This window comes from Rhinolophus ferrumequinum, chromosome 4, assembly GCF_004115265.2.
Source record: "Rhinolophus ferrumequinum isolate MPI-CBG mRhiFer1 chromosome 4, mRhiFer1_v1.p, whole genome shotgun sequence".
Classification (NCBI taxonomy): Eukaryota; Metazoa; Chordata; class Mammalia; order Chiroptera; family Rhinolophidae; genus Rhinolophus; species Rhinolophus ferrumequinum.
Genome location: NC_046287.1, coordinates 67170446 through 67189339, shown reverse-complemented (window position 1 = coordinate 67189339; position 18894 = coordinate 67170446). Strand labels below are relative to the sequence as shown.

Below are 18894 nucleotides of genomic sequence, written 5' to 3'. Positions count from 1 at the left end.
CCCCATGACTTTTAAAGACCATTTGTTAACACTATACAAAGTACCAGGGCTTGAATCCTATGGGAACCATTCCAAATGTAGTCCTTCATTTCACCTAAACATTCCATTTTTTCCTAGCACTTCTCTCTTAATTTACTAGTGGGTATATTTATGAAGAAATTTAATCTAGATGTGTTTGATAAACCTTGTCATTAAAAGGTATTTCGAAAGCCATTTTATTATATATTAATAGTAAATGTTTCTCAAACTTATTTAAGTTATTTTCCTAAAATAACAATTTAATTTGACTCCTGGCAAATAGTTACTCCTCAAAGGTTGAGCTAAGTTTTGATTGTAGTAATTTTGCATAGAAGCTAAATTTAGCAATTAGCAGTCTCCCCCTTCTAGTTTAAATCCAAGTGAACTTTTAAAAGTCTAAAATATGTTGGTCTCTCCCAAGACCTAAACATTGATATTAACAAATGCCAAAAGAGATGTGCAAACAGGAAACTATGTGATTCTTTTAAAAACTGTTTTAAATCATATAGTCATTTTTCCACTTGATCCCTCCCCCCCCCCCCACACACACCAAAATAAAAAGAATCTACAGTAATCCTGTGGAAACTTTAGAAATCCTTCTGTTTTTCTTCCCCCCCATCTCCCTACTTATATATTTTAATTGCTAACTGATATGGCAAACAAATGTAAATGATGTCCTTTCCAAGTTCACTGGCTTCCTCTGAAGTCATCTAAAATTCTGGAGCCATAATACAAACCATCAGATAAAAGTGTGAGACTTTATATTTGAGAAACATGAAATGTCTTTAAGTGATTAAATGGAACCACAAGAGCATTTTTTTGCAGTTTCTAGAAGGAATTGTGTTACTGCTTTAACTGAATCAGAATGAGATTTTAGTCCGGGAAGTGGAAACTCCTTGAGGGGACAATAGGTAGGTAAATCCTGGTATAGAGAAAATATTGAATGGGGCATCGACCCTAAGGCCAGGTAGGTGTCTGGTCTCAGGACCCACCCTTACAGAGCTCCTGGCTCTGCCGCTGGTGACAACCCTGCAGCTGGCCTTCCCAACTCACCGCTTACTCTGAGGCTCCCCAGCCTCGGCCTTTTTCTTGAATTCTCTTCTGAATACCGTATACAATGTGTAAAAGAGTTCCTCGCTACTTGGTGAAATGTATTGATTGTAAAATATTTGATGCGTTTAAATCCCAGGTTAGCAGCAGTGTATGATAACAGGTCTCCTTTTGATGAAGAGATTTCTAATAGACGCAGATCCCAGTAGTGACCTGCAAAGAGCTCCACTGCCCTCTGGAGAGACTCTTGCCTCCTTAGCGCAGCGTGCAGTCCCTTCTTGGTCGGCTGCTCTGCTCCTCCCCCGCCACCCGTGTGTCTCCTAACTGCCATATTCCGTCAGTCCTGGGCTCCTGAGTCTCGGCCGAGGCACCCTGTGCCTTCTGAGCCTCTGCTTTTTGCTTACAGGGCCCATTCCCTGGCTGTAAATTCAGTCATTTTTGCAATTTAGCTGCCTGTCCCTCAGAAGTTACCTTCACTGTCCCTCTCTTCTAGAAATCTTGTCTCACTCTCTAGAGGTAGCTTAATTGCCCTACTGGGTTGGTTGCTGCTATAGAACTGTGTTTATTCCTTTAGAAAAAAACCTGTCATACTGTATTGAAATTGCCAGTTATTTCTCCATCTTCCTCTGTAGTCTCTAAGCTTCTTGAGTAATAGGACTAGGCTATGCATAGTGTTAGATGCATAGTAGGTGTTTAATAAATATTTGCTAAATTACTTCTTGCTCCAGTTTTACTACTAACTGGCTGAAGTCTATATATCCTGACACTACAACTCACTGACTTAGTTTTACTCCCTGGGCCACATGGAACAAGTCTAATCCACGTTTGCATGATAGCCATTCTGAATCTGGATTTCTGAGGGATGGTTCCCCAGAAAGAATGAGATATTCCAGAAAGACTGATTTCTTATACCTGGGCAAAGCATACTTAATTACTTATAGAACAGCTGTCAGGAGGAGAGGACTGAAGGATAGCTTTCCACCTGAAGAATGGTAGGCAAAAATCTTACGGTTTTCATTCTAATGAAGGAAGGAAAGCAATAAAGGTGGTAGCGTAGACACTGACTACACTCAAGTAGGCCGATAGGTGTAAGTAGTTCTTAAAAGTAGCTCTGCTGAGATCCAAATTTTTAGCTCAATTTTATGTTAATAACTTTGAGGGCTGGGAAGCCCTTAGAGTTAGCTCTTGAAACATACGCAGCATTGGGAAAGCCATTCTGAGCTGTATGGCTACCCCCTGACTTAAATGATTTACAAAAGTTCGGTGGCAGGAATAACTTGGTTCAAGAAATCATAAGTAATTTTACACAGCTAGAGGTGGGTTGATGGTATGTGGTGGATATGGGAAGAAGGAAGGAAGGAATAAATGACCATTCTTATTACAGGTAGAAGTTGTCTTTGATTCAGGAGGAATTGGCAGCTATTTGAGATCCCTAAGGGAATTATATTATCAGCAAGATCTCAAAAAAGAAAAAAATCTCAGTGGTGGGTTTTGAAGGAGATATGGCTTTGCATTAGGCATTTTCTTATCCAAGAAAATGAAATGAATGATTGAAAGTGCATCACCAAAAGTGTCAGGGTGATGAATCAGACAGTGCTCTGTGTCTCCATCCTAAAAAGGGCACGTTAGCTTGTTTTTCTGGCACATACTCTCAAGAAACTTTCCCAGTACTACCCCTACCTCTATTTATTTCTAGCACCATTTGCCCCTTTGGACCTGATTCTCATCTAAAGATACTCGAGTGTGGCAAAAATAACTTTTCTGACAAAACCTTGAGATGAATTACTTCAGGCAGGCTTCTCATTCGGTATTTGCATCAGAGACAGAAGAATTAACAACTAGAACAGCCCTGCGAGCCGGTGTGGAGTCTCCACACCATGGAAGTCTTGCCCCAGCCGTGATTTCACAGCTGCCCTGAGAGGCCTTTTCTGGGGCTCCCAGCCTCACTCTGCATGAAGTTTGTTCTTCTTCCGCCCAACGACCAATTCTCCAGGTCTCTGAACTAAACTTCCCATTCTCATCTCATTTCATGACTTCTCATGAAACATCCAGGGACAACTCTCCAAACAGTTTCTCTTTTGTTAGACATTTGTAAACTCCTGTCACGTCACCCACTAGTTGGCCCACAGCCATTGGTTGCATACACAGCCTCAGCCTAATCTTTTCATAATTTACCATCCAAGCCCCACAGTGGATGTGCTGTGGGGCTTTATGATCTGTTTACCAGACCGTTCCCAGCCCCTGCATCCCATGCTGGGCCTCAGCACTGTGTGAGAAAAGAAAAACTTGGAGAGAGTCCAGCACAAAGAAAATGATTGAAAGATTGGAAAGAGGAGTTGCTATAAGAAAAGGATGGAGGAACGGGGTAGGTTTAGCTCTGAGAAGAGATAGACGGTGATAGGTTGAGAGAGAACAGTCAGAAGTCCCTTTCCTTGCTTCATTTTCATCCTGGTTATTATATGATCCATCAAGATCCTTTAAAATTTTGTAATCCTTATTTAGTGATGGACTCTCTATGTGCAGGATGTTACATTGCTTAGAATGGATGGTCCGAGGTGCTCAAACAGTCTCTGCTGTAGGATTTTGTTCCCTCTGTTTTCTGTCTCTCCTCTGATTTGCTGTGAGATTTTGACGGCAGAGAGGTGCGCTGCTGCTGCCGCTGCCTGGGTCGTGGAGGATGGGGGCGCCCCTGCAGGTCTGTTTGCCTGATGGACTCTGATGGGAAACCGGAACATGTTCTCTTTCTTGCTGCCATGGTGGGTCATTAGGTCTTACACAGTTCTGAGAGCTGATACAACCTGGAGTCAATAAGTAGAGCATGTTTGACCTTCAGGAATCTTCAGGTATGAGAAGTTGAAAAATAATAATGGTAACAACAGCAGCAGCTGTTACTCATAATTACCTCGTTTACTCTATTACAGAAGTGTAGTTATTATCCTCATGTTACAAATGAGGAATCAGGCTCAGATTGTTTTTAAAAATGTGTCCAGGGTCATAATTGGTAAGCTGCCTATCTGGGGTTTATGGCCAGGTCTGCCTGGCCACAGAGCCCAAAGGGTTTTTTTTTTTTTGGTTTGTTTTTTGCCCCACACTTTTATTGAGATACAATTCACATACCATACAATTAAATTCTTTTTGTATTACATTATTAATTTTTTTAAATTGTGGTAAAATATATGACATAAATTTTGCCATTATAACCATTTTAAGTGTGTACAGTTCCGTGGCATTAATTATATTCACGTTGTTTTACAGCCATTGCCACTATTTCCAAAACTTTGTCATCATCTGAAACAGAAACTAATCATAAAGCAATGTCCCCCATTTCCCTCCCCTGGCAGCCCCAATACTCCCTTATCTGCTTTCTGTCTCTATGAATTGGCCTACTTTAGATCATTCATGAAAGTCGGAGCATGTGATGTTTGTCCTTTAATGCCTGGCTTCTTGCTAAGAGCATAATGTTCAGAGTTCATCAATATTGTAATGTGTTAGGATTTCATTCCTTTTATGGCTAAATATTCCATTTATACCACATCTTGTTGGTGGACACTTGAGTTATTTGCTCCTTTTGGCTGTTGTTGAGAGCCCACGTTTTTACTGGCATGTACATTACAAGGTAAGCTGAGGGCCACCCAGGACGGACTCTCCTGACTTCTCACTTCGGTCCTGGCGTCACACCATGTTGCAGAAACCGCGACGCTGCACTGACAGTCTGTAGTCTTTACAAGAGTCTGGCATACCTGGGGTTTGAAATCCAGGTCTGTCACACGTTAGTTGTGGGTGCGAGGACATGTTACCCAGCCTCTTTCACCCTGGGTTTTCTCAGTCACTAAGGAGGAAGCAATAATACCGACCCTTCAGCGTTATTTCAAGACAAATAATACTCAATAGTTATTTGTTTAAATGGCACATTTGCTGGGGTTAGATATTTTCTTCTGTATGTATTTACTGACATGGAATTTAACAAGTATGAAATGAAGAAAGTCTTTAGTCTTTATATTCAATTCTATGTTCGTTTTTATAACACTGGAAGAATAAATATTCGTTTTTTTTTTTAATCCCTCAAAAGCCCTTGTGTCCTTTATGTTTTCACCCCTAAAAAAAAAAAAAAAAAACAAAAAACTGGAAAAAGTACATGGCCATGGTAGAAATTCATAAAGCATAATGAGCAAAACAGAATATGTAAAATCCACTATCCAGACATAATCACAATAATATTATTAAACATGTGTTATGTCACAAGCAGTTTTCTAAATCCTTTATATATTATTTAATTCTCATGACAGTCTATGAGAACAGGTATTCCCCTCCTGCTCCTCCCCTTTTTCCTCTTTAATAGTTTTCAGGTGAGGAAATTTGGCCCTGACGTTACTGACTTAGCCCAGGTCACAGAGCTAAAAAGTGGCTCAGACCCCCGGCTGAAGCCACCAAAGCGTTATGCCAGTCCTTCATGCGAAGCACGTGCGAGTGTGTGTGTGTGTGTGTGTGTTCATGAGGTTGTATTATATATGTTGTTCTGCAACCTATTTTCTTTTTCACTGAGTGTTTTGTTAATACCTTTCCGTGCGTGTAAATACAGATCTCTCACATCATTTGCAGTGGCTCTAAGAACATGCACTTTATAGTTCCTTACCTAGCTAGCCACTAGTGTGAACGTGAAGTTCTTCCTCAGTTGATTTTACAAAACCTCATATGACCACCTTCGTAATGCTGAACCAGCTGCCTGGTCCAGACTTGGGAGGGGTCTTGCCTGCACTGGGATGGCTTCAGCATGCCCTTTCTACTCGAAAATGTTCTCCTATCTGACTCTGGGGAGGTGAAGCAACCCCACAAACCCCCGAGTTCCTGTGCAGACCCCCCAGCAGGGCTCAGAAGTCATGCCAGAGCCCCCCAGCCTTCCTGCTAACCCTCTCCCCCCGTTTTCCCTAGTGTTGCATATCAGAGTAGAACTGGAAAAAGACTTACACTGACAGGCAACCTTTTAGAGTTTGAAGGTAATCTGTAATCTGTTTGTCACAGACCCAAGATCCTTATGAGACAGAACTGCTTATTATTCCCCTAAATGAAGATACTGGGCCTAAGCCCGCTGGGTTTCTTTGGGCATTTCAGGGCTTCTGCCCAGGTTAGGACACTCCGCTCTCACAAATGAACTCTTGCTGTCATTCACATCCCAAGAGTGAGTATAATCCTCAGGAATGGGGGTGGGGGGCGGGTGTATATGTTAGAACTTGCCAAGTTTTCACTGTTTATCTTACTGGAAAGTCAACAGTGTGACTGACTGTTAACCTCCTACACAGTTAAGATCTAGGCTTTTTGTTATGGTTGTTCTTAAATTCTGCGGTTAAATCTTTCTGATTTTTATGAGGTGCAGAGATGGAGGGAAAAAAGGAAATCAAGGATGCTAGTCAAGGGACTGAGCTGCATGGACACCTGAAGCTGCTGTTGTAACTTGGGAGCCCCCCAGCTGGTGGACCAGGAGCGCAGGGAAGTGTGGGTCAGAGTCTCCACAGGTACTTGGCCGGTTTTGTTTATGAGGTGAAGTGAGCCTTTTGAGTAGATCACATTCCCTTAGAGAAGCTGAAGGGCAGCGAGACTTCTTTTAAAGGAAGCATCTGCTCTTCAAAAGAAGAGCACTGTTGTTATTTTACAAATAAAAAAGTATGCACCACGCCACGTAGTTAGCAGAGCTTTTGTCTTAGAGCGATCATCAACTTATTCTTAGTCAAAAGAGCTGAACAAGTATGAGGCACAAAAGAATGAGGAAGAAACAGAGTTAAACATGAGAAGTGGCACACATTCCAAAGGACCACTCCCTGCTGCCTCCTCCAAGCATGCACGGCCCCAAACAATTTAATGAACCAAGGAATTTTCTTGTAATAGGAGAGATTTCCTGTAGTACAGACTTATTTACACCCCCGGATTGTGTTCTTCTCCTTTCTCATGTCAGTGTCAGTCCTTGTTAGCTAACTAACACTGCATGATAATACGCACTTACTGTGTGCATCTCAAATTCTCATTTACTTTTTATAATTAACCGATGGGATAGTCTATATTTTTAACTGAGGAAACTAAGGCCAAATGTTGCACAGCTAGCAATATTTGCAACTAAAAGACTCGAAGAGGAGAAACACTGGTTTGACTTTCAGTGAAACTCATTGAGTCACTTTTCACCACATTTCTGGAATTGCCTCATGTAAAATAATGATGCAACAAAGTCATTTTTTCTTGTCCATTTCCTTTTCGGTGACTATTTGCTGGCTCCCAGAAGAGTTTACAGCTCTTCCCGCACTTTCCAGATGACAAATCACATCTTCCTAATAGCCTACCACCATGAAATTAATAAGGAGTTTCATTTTCAAATAGTTATTTTCAAATACGTTCTTACCCACCCCACCCCAGGATCACCAAAGCACATTTAATTGAATAGCCTGTACTTTCAAGTTTATAGATAATGAGGTAGGTCCTTCTGTGGCTCAGCATCCTTGTCCCAAATTTGGGCTGGAAAAATAAAAGATGGTGGTATTCACTCAGCATCTGGCCCACAGTAGGTACTTAGTAAATATTTGTTGAAGACATGGACAGAGAAAAGTGATAAAACTTGAAAGAAAGTAGCCCTGACTAAATTGACACTTTTAGATACTGGGATTTATTCCTTCATGCTGTCCCTGAGCTACATTTAACTTTAAGAACTAGCTTTCTCTCGTTTTGTTATTCTTAACTGGAAACTGCCCAATTACTTCATCCATCCTGCGGCCTCATGCTTCAACACTCAGAAAACATTGTATTCAATTCCATCCTAGAGTGTGCAGGTGGGATTGCTTTTCAGTGGTGATGTGGGACCCATGTCGCCTCTGAGAGTGAGGGAGAAGGAAAGCAGTTTGAGACAGAGACTAATGCTTCTGCAAGTGGGGTTTGCTTTGCACTCAGGATTTCATCTGAAGCCACCAGGTTATAAGACTGAATGACTCAAGGAAGGGGAGTTTGGAGGAGATGGAAAAAGGAGGGCAGGTTTCTGAGTTTCCTATATGCTAGCAACTTGGTTACGTGTGGACAGGAAGTTCTGGGTCTACTGATGCTTTGTTCTTAGAGGTTTTTCATAGTTCACAGTGACTGGCAGGAGGAGCCTTTTCATATCAGACTCCTGGCCTTGGTGGGCCCCGTCTGCCTACAGTAAGTTCTCTGGCTGCGTCCGTCTTGGTGCTTTGGGCAGCCAGGAGGGTGGGGTGAGGTGGTGGTGATGGTTGGAGTCAAGTGCCCAAGCCGCCTCAGTCAGGAAGGTGATAAATGATATACACAGCTTCCTCTCTGTCAATTAATTGATTTGTTTAATTTTATAATTGCAATTTTAACTTAAATTTTTAGGAATCCAAATTACAGGATCGCCTGAGAAACTAGGGAGGGCAATACTAAAACTTTTCAGCTTCATCTCTAGAGATAATGGCATTTTACTTCAGTAGGTGTTTATCATCTGTGTGGACTGACACCTTTTAGTCTATGGGCTCTTTTCCGTGGTTGGAAAGGCCCCTTGGGATACAGAATGTTAGCATAAGCTAGTGCCTAGTTTTTGTTATTTCCATAAAGATGGATACATTTTCTTGAATTCTAGAAAGTATGCTTGGAACTTTTTGATGTGGCCACGCACATTTAACTCAGAATCACTTTCAGAACAGCAAACTATAGACCAGGGTTGATCTGGCATGAGAGAAAACCGAGAAGAAGGGGAAGTAGGGGTGACAGAGGTTTTGCCAGTGTGGCCCACCCACCGCTCATCTTTGCAGCCTGTGCAGCCAGGATCTGATGCTCTGCCAGTGGCTTGTGAATGTTCATGACATTCCCTGTGGGTAAATCGAGGGCATATGGCCCAGGACCGGCGAGTGAACATAGACGGGGAACCACATGGGTATAGTTGCTGAGCTTACAGAGCAGGAGGAGGGAGGAGATGACAGGAGGGGCTCAGCTCAGATACACAACTCCACCCAGAAATTCCTCACATGGCCCATAGGCCACTGTGTGTGTGTGTGTGTGTGTGTGTGTGTGTGTGTGTGTGTGTGTGTGTCTGGATTTGTGTCGTTTGTACCCTAAGATATATTTTGAAGTTCTGATTCATCAGTTCTCTAAGTCATTTTCAATCTCTTTAAAACTGATGGCTGTGACAAGTTATTAAAGTTTTTGCCTTTTTTATCCAGGACTGGATTCTGTACAGATTTAGACTGACATTTTCTTAAAAGTCAAGGAAATGTGCTAACCTGTAAATCATTAAGTCAGCTATGTATTTCTCACTGTCACATCCACTTGATAGTATAATAAGTTGCAGGCACTTGGTAATATGAGTTAAATTTTTAAAAACTTTCATTGAATATCTTTTGTGTGCCAGACATCAATGCTGAGAGTAAGAGATTACAACTTGGGGAAGGAGAAAGATCCAGAAAGAGATGAGTGTCAATGTAAGTGACAGGAGCAATGGTCAAGGTACACACAGGTTGTACAGCTGCTGTGAGGAAGGACATGTGGTCCATCCTGGATGTTCAAGAGAGCAGCAACGTGCCTTAATGAAGACTTTTTCAGGCAGCACACATTCCAGCTAGAAATGTGGAAGTACACTAGTCTAGCCTCTTTAACCATCAAAGAAATGTACATTCACATAATGGAGAGATGTTTTTCTTATAAAGTTGTCAATTTCCTTTTTCAGTTTTGTTTTTAATGATGATTTCCAATATTGTCACATTACAAATTGGTACAAATGTGTCCATTTTTATTGGGAATATATATTGAAACAACATTTCAACACACCAAGATATATGTATTAAAATGCTCATCACATTAGACATAGTCGTTCCACTCTTAGAATTTATCTCAAAGGGGAGAAAAAGATGTACTCAAAGATTTATGCCTCACACAGTACTATGAAAAGTTTTGAATATCTGCGGTATAACATGTACAGTGCTAGGCACTGGGGATACAGTGGTGAGCAAAACAGACAGGCCCTGCACTCAAGGAGCTTATTATTTAATAAAACAGTTTTGTAGGTGATCTGTTTTTACAGACTAGAGCTATAGCCAAGCAGCTACGTTATTAAGAAACACCTACGCCTCCACATGTTCTTGGAAACATACCTCTCCCTTTCTAATTTTCCTCCCTCACCAAATAATATACGTATTCCCCAAAAACGTGAGTGGCAAGTGGAATTTTTCCTAAAACACTAAATGTTTTAGTAAAGCACAAGTTGTTGACATTTCTCATATATCATCTCTGTGATCCAAACCTGCATTCTCATACCTTCTGTCTCCTTTACTCAGTGTTCATATACACATAGTATGTCTCCTAACCAGTTTTTATAAAATTCATGTCAAAATTACCTATGGATATTCTTTCCTTTTTTATTATAAACTTTAAAAATAAAATTAAGTAATAATTACATATCATCATGGCCTGGAAAAGCAGGCCAAAATTGTCATGTTTTCACACTAACATCTTGTGTTATTCATCTACCCTGAAGGAGTCATTTTTTTTTCCTTTTTGTTTTTGAAGGCAATTTGTTGGGCAGCCCTAGAAAACTATAGTTCCCTAGAAGATCACACAGCTTCACTGGCTCCCCCAGATAAGTATAGGGAAGAATAAAAAGATTTGGTGAAAAGCTCAAAGGATGTGCTCAGCACCAGCTATCACAAGTCACGGCTGTAACTTTTGTGTTCTGCACAGGAAACCCACTGCACTACGTGCTGGAGACACCAGGAGAAACCAAGGCTGCGCTCAGCCCTTCTCCACCTCCGCCTGCTCCTCCTCATGGCCCTTCGCTGCTCCCATTGCCCCACTTAGTAATTCTGTCTTTTCTAACTTGGTTTAGAAGTTAAGTTTTATGGTTTGGGGGCAAGGTGTTTGCCTAGACAAAACCACCATCTTAATACAGTGGTTTAAGAACACAAGCTCTGGAGCCACATTGCTTCTGTTCACATCATGGCTTCATTCCTCCTAGCTCATGGCCTTGGGCCTGTCACTTAATGTCTCCAAGCCCTTAGCATCCTCCACTTGTGATGTGCAGATGATAATAGCAGTACCTACCTCATAAGGCTATTGTGGAGACTAAATAGATTAACGTCTGTGGAATATTTTACACAAAGCGTGCAGTGTATAAGTATCCTTATTATTACCATTTGACGTGTGACTCGTCCCACAGATGAGCCACACAGCCACTCTTATTCACAATACTGAAATCCCTTTATAATCTAAATTATCTACCACAGATGGAAAAGGCTCTTTGGGCAACAAAAGAGGCAGAAGAAGCACTTGAAGGGACATGACAGTTCAAGACTGGAAAAAGAGGAGTGGGGGGTATGTTATGCAAAATGCTCATTCAGGAAATATGTATTGAATGCCTACTTTGTGCCAGCCACTGTCAAAGGGCATATTAGTAAATACAACTGAACAATGTTTTACCCTCATGAAGCTTACCAGGGTTTCTAGCAGAGTGGCGCTGGACAAATGTTTTTATGTTGTTTCTGTAACAGAAAACCAACGCTTTCTGAAAACACAGCTTCTGTGAAACATCGAGAATTAAATGCGGTCATTAAGAAATCCAGGTTCTTAGAGAGGCTGGCAAATATACTCAGAGGGCAACTGCAGGTCTCAGGAAGAGGAATGATAATGTTCCCTTGTGATGAAAAAGAGTAGGTAACAGTAGGACTTAAGTCAAGTCCACAGAGGAACAATTTTCTTCCTGCTTATGCTCTGGGTTCCCTTCAACTCTGAGATCAGGGATCAGATCCTTTTAAAACGATGGATTGTGTTGGATTGTTTCTTGTATGAAACAGCTGGGTAGTGAGAGCAGTGACTGCTCAGAGGCATGGCAGAAAGTCATTAACTGGAAGGGAGGTGACTCTGGGCCAGCTGAATCAAGACCATAACTGGCTTTGGGAATTTCCTTGGCATACTTATTTTGTGGGTCTGGGTTGTCCTTTCCTGCAGGTTTAAAGAGTTGCTCCAGGAATATGTGTTATGACAGAAAAATTGGAGTGGAGAGAGAGTGGAAGTTATTAGGAAGCCAGTTTAAAAGTCTCAAGAGACTGTTAAAACAGTCCAGGTGAGAACTTGCATGTGGGTGGTGGAAGTAGGGATAAAAAGGAAAAGACAGTGAGAAAAGGCCTAGAGGAAACGTAATCCACATGGAGAGGCAGAGAAGTCAGGGGTACGGGCTCTGGACTTGCCGTAAGCCATTGGGCTGGGTGACCTCTTGGAGCCTCTGCTTCCTCACAACATCCAAGGGGCTGATGCAGCAGCCCCCGCGCGGCGCCCGGCGAGTGTGTGGCGCGCACGGTGAGATCAGTGATCCTCAGCCGCTATTGCTCCTGCCGCTGTCAGCGTCATCTCAGCATCCGTCATCTCTAACGTCATTAGGACTTAGCAGTTGTTCGGATATGGGAGATTTGGGGAGGAAAGAAGAGGAATTGGTTTATGAGTAACGGTGAGGTCACTAGGGGAGCTGAGTGTGATGCGTTTAGGCGTATACATTGGAGCAGAAATCAAAGGTGTAGATTCATGAGTTATCCTACGTAGAATTACTAAGTGGGGCAATGGGAGCTGCGAAGGGCCATGAGGAGGAGCAGGCAGAGGTGGAGAAGGGCTGAGCGCAGCCTTGGTTTCTCCTGGTGTCTCCAGCACGTAGTGCAGTGGGTTTCCCGTGCAGAACACAAAAGTTACAGCCGTGACTTGTGATAGCTGGTGCTGAGCACATCCTTGGAGCTTTTCACCAAATCTTTTTATTCTTCCCTATACTTATCTGGGGGAGCCAGTGAAGCTGTGTGATCTTCTAGGGAACTATAGTTTTCTAGGGCTGCCCAACAAATTGCCACCAACTGGGTAGCTGAAAACAACAAAAATCTGTTCTCTCACAGTACAGGAGGCCAGAGGTCTGAAATCAAGTTGTCAGTCTTGTTGGTGTTTTTCTGGAGGCTCAGAGGGAAAAATTGTTCATACCTCTCTCCTAACTCCCGGTGGCTGCTGGCAATCCTGGGCGTTCCTGGGCTTGTAGACTCACGATTCCAGTCTCTGCCTCCATCCTCACATTACCTTCTTCTCTTCTTATAAGGACACCAGTCATTGGATTTAGGCCCGCCCTAAATCTAGAATGATTTCATCTCGAGATCCTTACATAATTACATCTGCAAAATTCCCGTTTTCAAAAAAGTTCCATTCTGAGGTTCCAGGTAGATGTGAATTTTGGGAGGACACTATTCGACCCACTGTAGAAGCTAGTGTGTATTGCGCGGGGCCTCAGAAGCTGGATGTGGACTGCAGTCTTAGCCATGATACCGGAAGAGCATGTCCTCAGGGGACAGGCCCTCAAAACAGCCCTCGCAAGGCGGATTTTTGAAGGGTTTGCCTAACAGACATGGATCAAGTACTTGCTGAGCTATGTGAGTGGGAGTTGATTGCTTAATAGAATCCTTGATTTATTTTTCTTGTTTCAAAATGGATTTTTCCCCATTCAAATGGGACTTTTCATTTAGACCTTTTATGTCGTAGCTGCTTTTTTATTTTTTCCCTGGCCAAATTCTTCATCTCTCAGGCAAGCTGTGCTGGAGGACTCTGTCCCTGAGTTTATTCTAGTAAATTGAGTACACCAAACCTGGAGATGAAGACTTAGAGATGAAATCAGTAATGGGGGCGTCCCCACTGCACAGAGGACAGGATGGAGCGTGGAAGGGAACCTGAACCATGAGGCAAGAGACCTGGGTTCTAATCCAGTTCAGACACTGTGAGTTAGCGATGAGACCTTGGAGAGATCCTTCCTCATTGTTAAAATGAGATACTTGTTCCTGTCACTTTCCCCAGAGCTTTTAATGAGGCGCCAGAATGATACTGGATGTGCAAGCTCTTGGCTGTGTATAAAAGCGCATGCAAATATAAGGGGTTTTTACAACAGGGTTAGAATGCAGTCTTGTTTAAGAATCGCATTTACTTGCGCTCACGTCCATCCTCTTTCTGTGCCTATGTCTCTCCCATACAGTATTGAATTAACCTACAGTTTTGTCATTTCCTCCTCTGAAGGGCAAGATGTAAGCATTTTTTTTCTCCATTCATTTCGTCCAGTGTAGCGCACATAGTTCATTTCTTGATACTTTCTGATACACGATGCTAGGCACCAGGGTAAGCAAAGAATAAGAAGTTACAGTCCTGGAGGTAACGGCAGTGGTTGGGAGGTGCAGGATGCAGCAGAAGGCAGTGAAGCCCGCCCCAGGGAGTAGAGTCCTTTTGAAGAATGAGTAAAAGTTAAGCCAGGTGAGGGAGAAGAGAAGAACATCTCTGGCAGAGGGAACCAGAGCGTACAAGGCCTAAAAGTGGGAGAGAACCAGACATGGTGACGCATTGAAAATGACTGTCCTAGACCATGAGGGAAAACCAGATGAGAGCCAGGGCTGTCGAGATAGATGGGGCAGGATCCTGTGGGGTGTTCTAGGCCGTGATACCTGGAGTTCAGACTATCCAGAGAGCAAAACAATCATAGAAAGGTTTTAAGTGGGAGAGTGACATTCCTGAATTGTGTATTTTAAAAGCTGTCGGCTGCAGTGTGGTGGCCATGCCTGTGAGGTGAAGCTGATTCTGCTGGTCGGGGAGCACATGTTGAGAAGCAGTGACTCCCAGGACAGTGCACTGTGGGTGCTGCAGTGCAGCTGGGAAGACATGGTCTGGGAGCATGGAGGAGGAAGGAGATAGCGCCACCTGGTTTGTTTACCTTTTTTCTGTTATTTTACCAGTTCTATTTCCTGGGTCAGATTTTTCTGCACTTTGTTTGTGAGGCCATAAACTCTCACTCGAGGACGTGTTTGGCGCTCCAAGGTACTTTGGGCAGTCAGGAGAGCCTGTTTGCTCCACCCCAGCTGTGTCACTGTTCTTTGTTTCTTCCCCCCACTCTGGCTATTCAGCGCTCGCCCTCCCCCCACCCCCAGACAGGTTTCCAGGAGCTGCAGGAAAGAGTTCAGACTTCAGAGATTTTTGAAGAGGATCTTACTTTAAAAACTGGTCCCTGCATGAGAGCAGCTGTAAGCGCAGTTTTCAAACTGTTTTCTCTGGAACCCTGCTGTACCTTGGGGACTGTTACAGGGGGTGAGGTCCTTCAGCCCCCCACCCCGCACCCCCACCTCCCCCAAGTCAACCAAAATAGCTACACTTTTACTAAAAAGAGTTTCAGGGAAAAATCAGTTTGAAGAAAAGGTTTCACTGCTTTTATTTTTAACTTTGAAAATGACTGCTCTGTAACATTTGCTCTGGTTTGAACCTCCTTTTGCTCAGTTTATTTAGTGTGTGTGACAAATACAAAGATTGAGAAATTTTAGATCTAATTCCTATGGATATTTTCTAAGTTCTTTGAACAAAGAAAACACTGGTATATCTGTAAACAACTTTTAGAATTTCCCATTGGGTACCATTCAGTACCACAAGCATTATTAGACCCTAAGTGCCAGTCTCAGAGCTGTCCCAGACTTGAATAAGACCCAGATCCTTGAAAACTTGTTAGAAATTACCCTCACTCCCCTCCCTCTGCTCCCATTATCGCTAGCATGGAACACCTTCATTGACACATTCTGAGCTCCCCTCTTGCTCATCACCCCACTGCGTGCCACACATTCTCTTGACATTTACAGTAACTCCCTGTGACTCCTTCACAAGAGAAGGGAGAGATGAGATGTATCAAGGGATTTATCAAGCGTAAGTTCACCCTAGTCTCTCTTAGGCCTCTGCTTCACTACCTGACTATACTGGGTAGCTTTGGGTTTAGGGGATTTGGAAACAAATCCCTCATTCTGCTGCGCTAGGTTTTGTGTACATGTTCATCAGTGAATTTTCCTTGAGCCTCAATATCGACCCAATGGAAAGTAATGCTTTAGGATGAAAATGTGGAAATGCCTGGAAATCGTAAGTTAAACTATTCAGCTAAAACGCTGACTCCACCGTATCTCCATTATTTATCTCTTTAAGATATCTTAAAAGACATTTCATTTTTAAAACTTTCTAAAGGAAGCACCTATTGATCACTTAGCCAGTTCCTTTAGGCAGCTGGATCAGGGCTGCAGGCCAAGCATATCCCCTCTGCCGGCGTTTAATCTTTTGCTGTCACAGGGGGCTGTACAAGCATGGGCGAAGAAATTGTGTGCTGGGTCTTGAGACTCTCTGGACTTTTTAGAAAGACTCAGAATGTCTTAAAATAGCATGGTAGCAGAAATAACAACAACAACAATAATAGCATGTCATTCCTAAGAATGGTTGTTTAAAATTCGAGGCATTGGTTCTGGCAGCAGCTGGTTTCCACGAGCTGGGCTCCCACAGGAGTTGCTCTAATGGAAATCATATGGTATCATCATGACAGGAAATGGAGGTCTGTTAAGCAGTCTCTCAACTCCCCTGTAAGGAATTTCCTACAGAAACTACAGACACCTACACACCTAGCACTGGTGGGGTAGACCTGATCATTTTAAAGGGGCTTATGATGCTACTGTTTCCCTCTCTAAATAATGACTAGCAGTTCCCTCTTTTGGCCGAGGCTCTCTAGCCTAGTTAGACAGGCAGTCTGTATTCCCCATCCACCTCCTGAGAGGTCGTTTTTACTGCCTTGTTGAGAGAAGGCATCGGGGAGAGCGTGACGGGGAGGCCAGCCGGCCGACCAGCCACAGTACCTCATACCCCATCGTTGGGACCCCCGAGCTGCCCTCTGAATGGAAGTCGCCAGTCAGCTCTCGACTCCTCTCACCAGGCCCCTGCCATGCGGGGGGCTGTGGAAAGCCTCACGCAGCCCTGCCCACCTGCTCCACATGCACCCACAGTCTCCGCTGCTTTCTGGCTGCTGCACAGAGCAATCACTGCGTCACTCGGCAAAGCAGGTTTCTGCTTCCAGTCGCTTCCCATACTGAAAACCCTGCCCAGAGCCCGAGTTGGGGAGGAGGGGGAGGATGAGGGAGACCTGGAATGAGCGGGCCGGGGTGGTTTCTTATATGGTGGGAAGGAGTTACGTGACTGTTCTCCTTGGATCACACGCACTGTAGACTTCTGGGAAGTCCTGAGTGGCGGAGTCACTAATGGCTTTATCGAGTCACCGTTTCCTGACTCCCTCAGCCGTCCTGGATGGCATCCTTGATCCACTTGATTTCAAATTTTGACAGGTGATAAAAGCGCATATTGAGATTGCTGCTTCACAGGGTCCAGATTCGTAATTATTGACGGATGTTATTTTTGCCTTTGCTGAGATGCTCACTCTTGCATTTGCTGTTATGTTAATGGGTTGCTTCCTGATACATTCTGAGGCCCAGGCACTTGCCTTTCAATCTGGCAAACTGGCTTGACCTGAATTGAATCAGGGATGTATGAGGAACATTTAGACTAGTCAGCTGGCAACCTGACTCACTTTTCCTGAGGAAAGAAATATAGTCAGTGTAAATGGCACCTGTGAACGTACTTATTTGCATCTTTGTGGAGCTTAACTTTCATCAGGATACTCAAGGCTCTTCACTTCCATTCTCTGAATTTTTCACATCTTAAATGCCCTATAGGGACAATGTCTGGCCTTGTGCTTCTGAGGGTTAAATGTAAAATGCTTGATGGTCATGATTTATTTGTCTGCTAATTACACTGATAAACAGAAAAGTCCTACAGTTCTTCTTGTCTGTTGGGGTCCTTCCAGGAAGCCATTGTTCTCCCAGAGACTCTGCAGTGGGTTTTCACGAGCTGTCTCCTACTGGTTCTTGTTCTTCGTCTTTCCCTTCGAGGACCATATTTGCTGTTTTATGCAGGAAATCCCCACTGCTCCCGGATTCCCCCAGCTACAGCTGGAAAGACATCAGAGTGTCCAAGGCAGAGCCTGGGCCTGAGATCTCAGCAGGCCAGGCAGGCACCAGATGCCTGTTGCTGTTTGCCATGTTGTATTTCCCATTCCCTTGCTTAGAGTTTGGGGGACCAAAGCCAGCAGGTTATTAAAAGAATGAGAGTAATTTGACTTCTAACACTGATTGGGGCTTGGGGGTATTGGGTGTTTTGTTTCTGATTTGAAACCAGCTGTGTGGTAACCACTAACTCTCCCCTTATTCTTTTCTTGCAGATGAGCTCACAGTGCCTGCACTTTACCCCAGTAGCCCTGAAGTGTGGGCCCCGTACCCTCTGTACCCAGCGGAGTTAGCGCCTGCTCTACCTCCTCCTGCTTTCACCTATCCCGCTTCACTGCATGCCCAGGTAATTTATACCCATCGGCCACGACTTCACTCACTCCACCACCAGTCCTTTCAAACCTGGTTCCCCAGAGCACACCATACAACTAACATCTATCCAGCTAACAGATCCACCTTCAGGAGATTAATGATCCCTTCTAAATCAAGCTGACACTCCTCCAGGACTTAGGAGGACCATCTGACAGCAATGATACCACCCACTGCCTGATGTTTGCCCCGAACGACACCTCTCTCTTCCTTAATGAGCTCACCCTCATATCACACACCAGAGACTGGGCCCAGGTTTCCTCCCCAGCTCCCAGCCAGCTAGAGGGCGTCACAGCGTAGATGTGCGTATGCCTCCTTGCGTGGAAGGGCTGCAGGGGGAGGCGTGCACTTGTTGCAGGAGTTGTGTTTGTGTGTGTTTCTGCGTATTGAGAGATTTTTGCTCTCGTGTTCTATGAGCTCTAGTGACCAAAGAGGAAAGTTGGGAGCTTCCACGAGAAAGACTGTGCTACCTTACATCTGTTACAGAAAAGATGAAGGGTTCCTTTTCTCCCATTTCAGGAAACCCTGGAGAAAAGGAGGTACGATATGTGTCCAGAATGTAGCTGTAGGTCACGGTAGAGGCCTTTGT

The 18894-nt window shown here is 43.7% G+C and overlaps 1 protein-coding gene across 8 annotated transcripts in view; it reads left to right on the top strand.

The window, feature by feature from the left end:
- RBPMS (RNA binding protein, mRNA processing factor) overlaps nucleotides 1–18894 on the top strand; it is a 158054-nt gene that overhangs the window by 109833 nt on the left and 29327 nt on the right. For 6 of the 8 annotated variants that reach the window (XR_004422812.1, XR_004422811.1, XM_033103888.1 and 3 more), the window contains exon 6: nucleotides 18152–18282. The exons of the other annotated variants lie outside the window; for them this stretch is intronic. Coding sequence is in view for 4 of the 6 variants with exons in the window: in XM_033103888.1 (XP_032959779.1) it covers nucleotides 18152–18282 (131 nt within the window). In the remaining 2 variants the exon portion in view is untranslated. The remainder of the gene's footprint in view (nucleotides 1–18151; nucleotides 18283–18894) is intronic. 8 annotated transcript variants of the gene reach the window in all.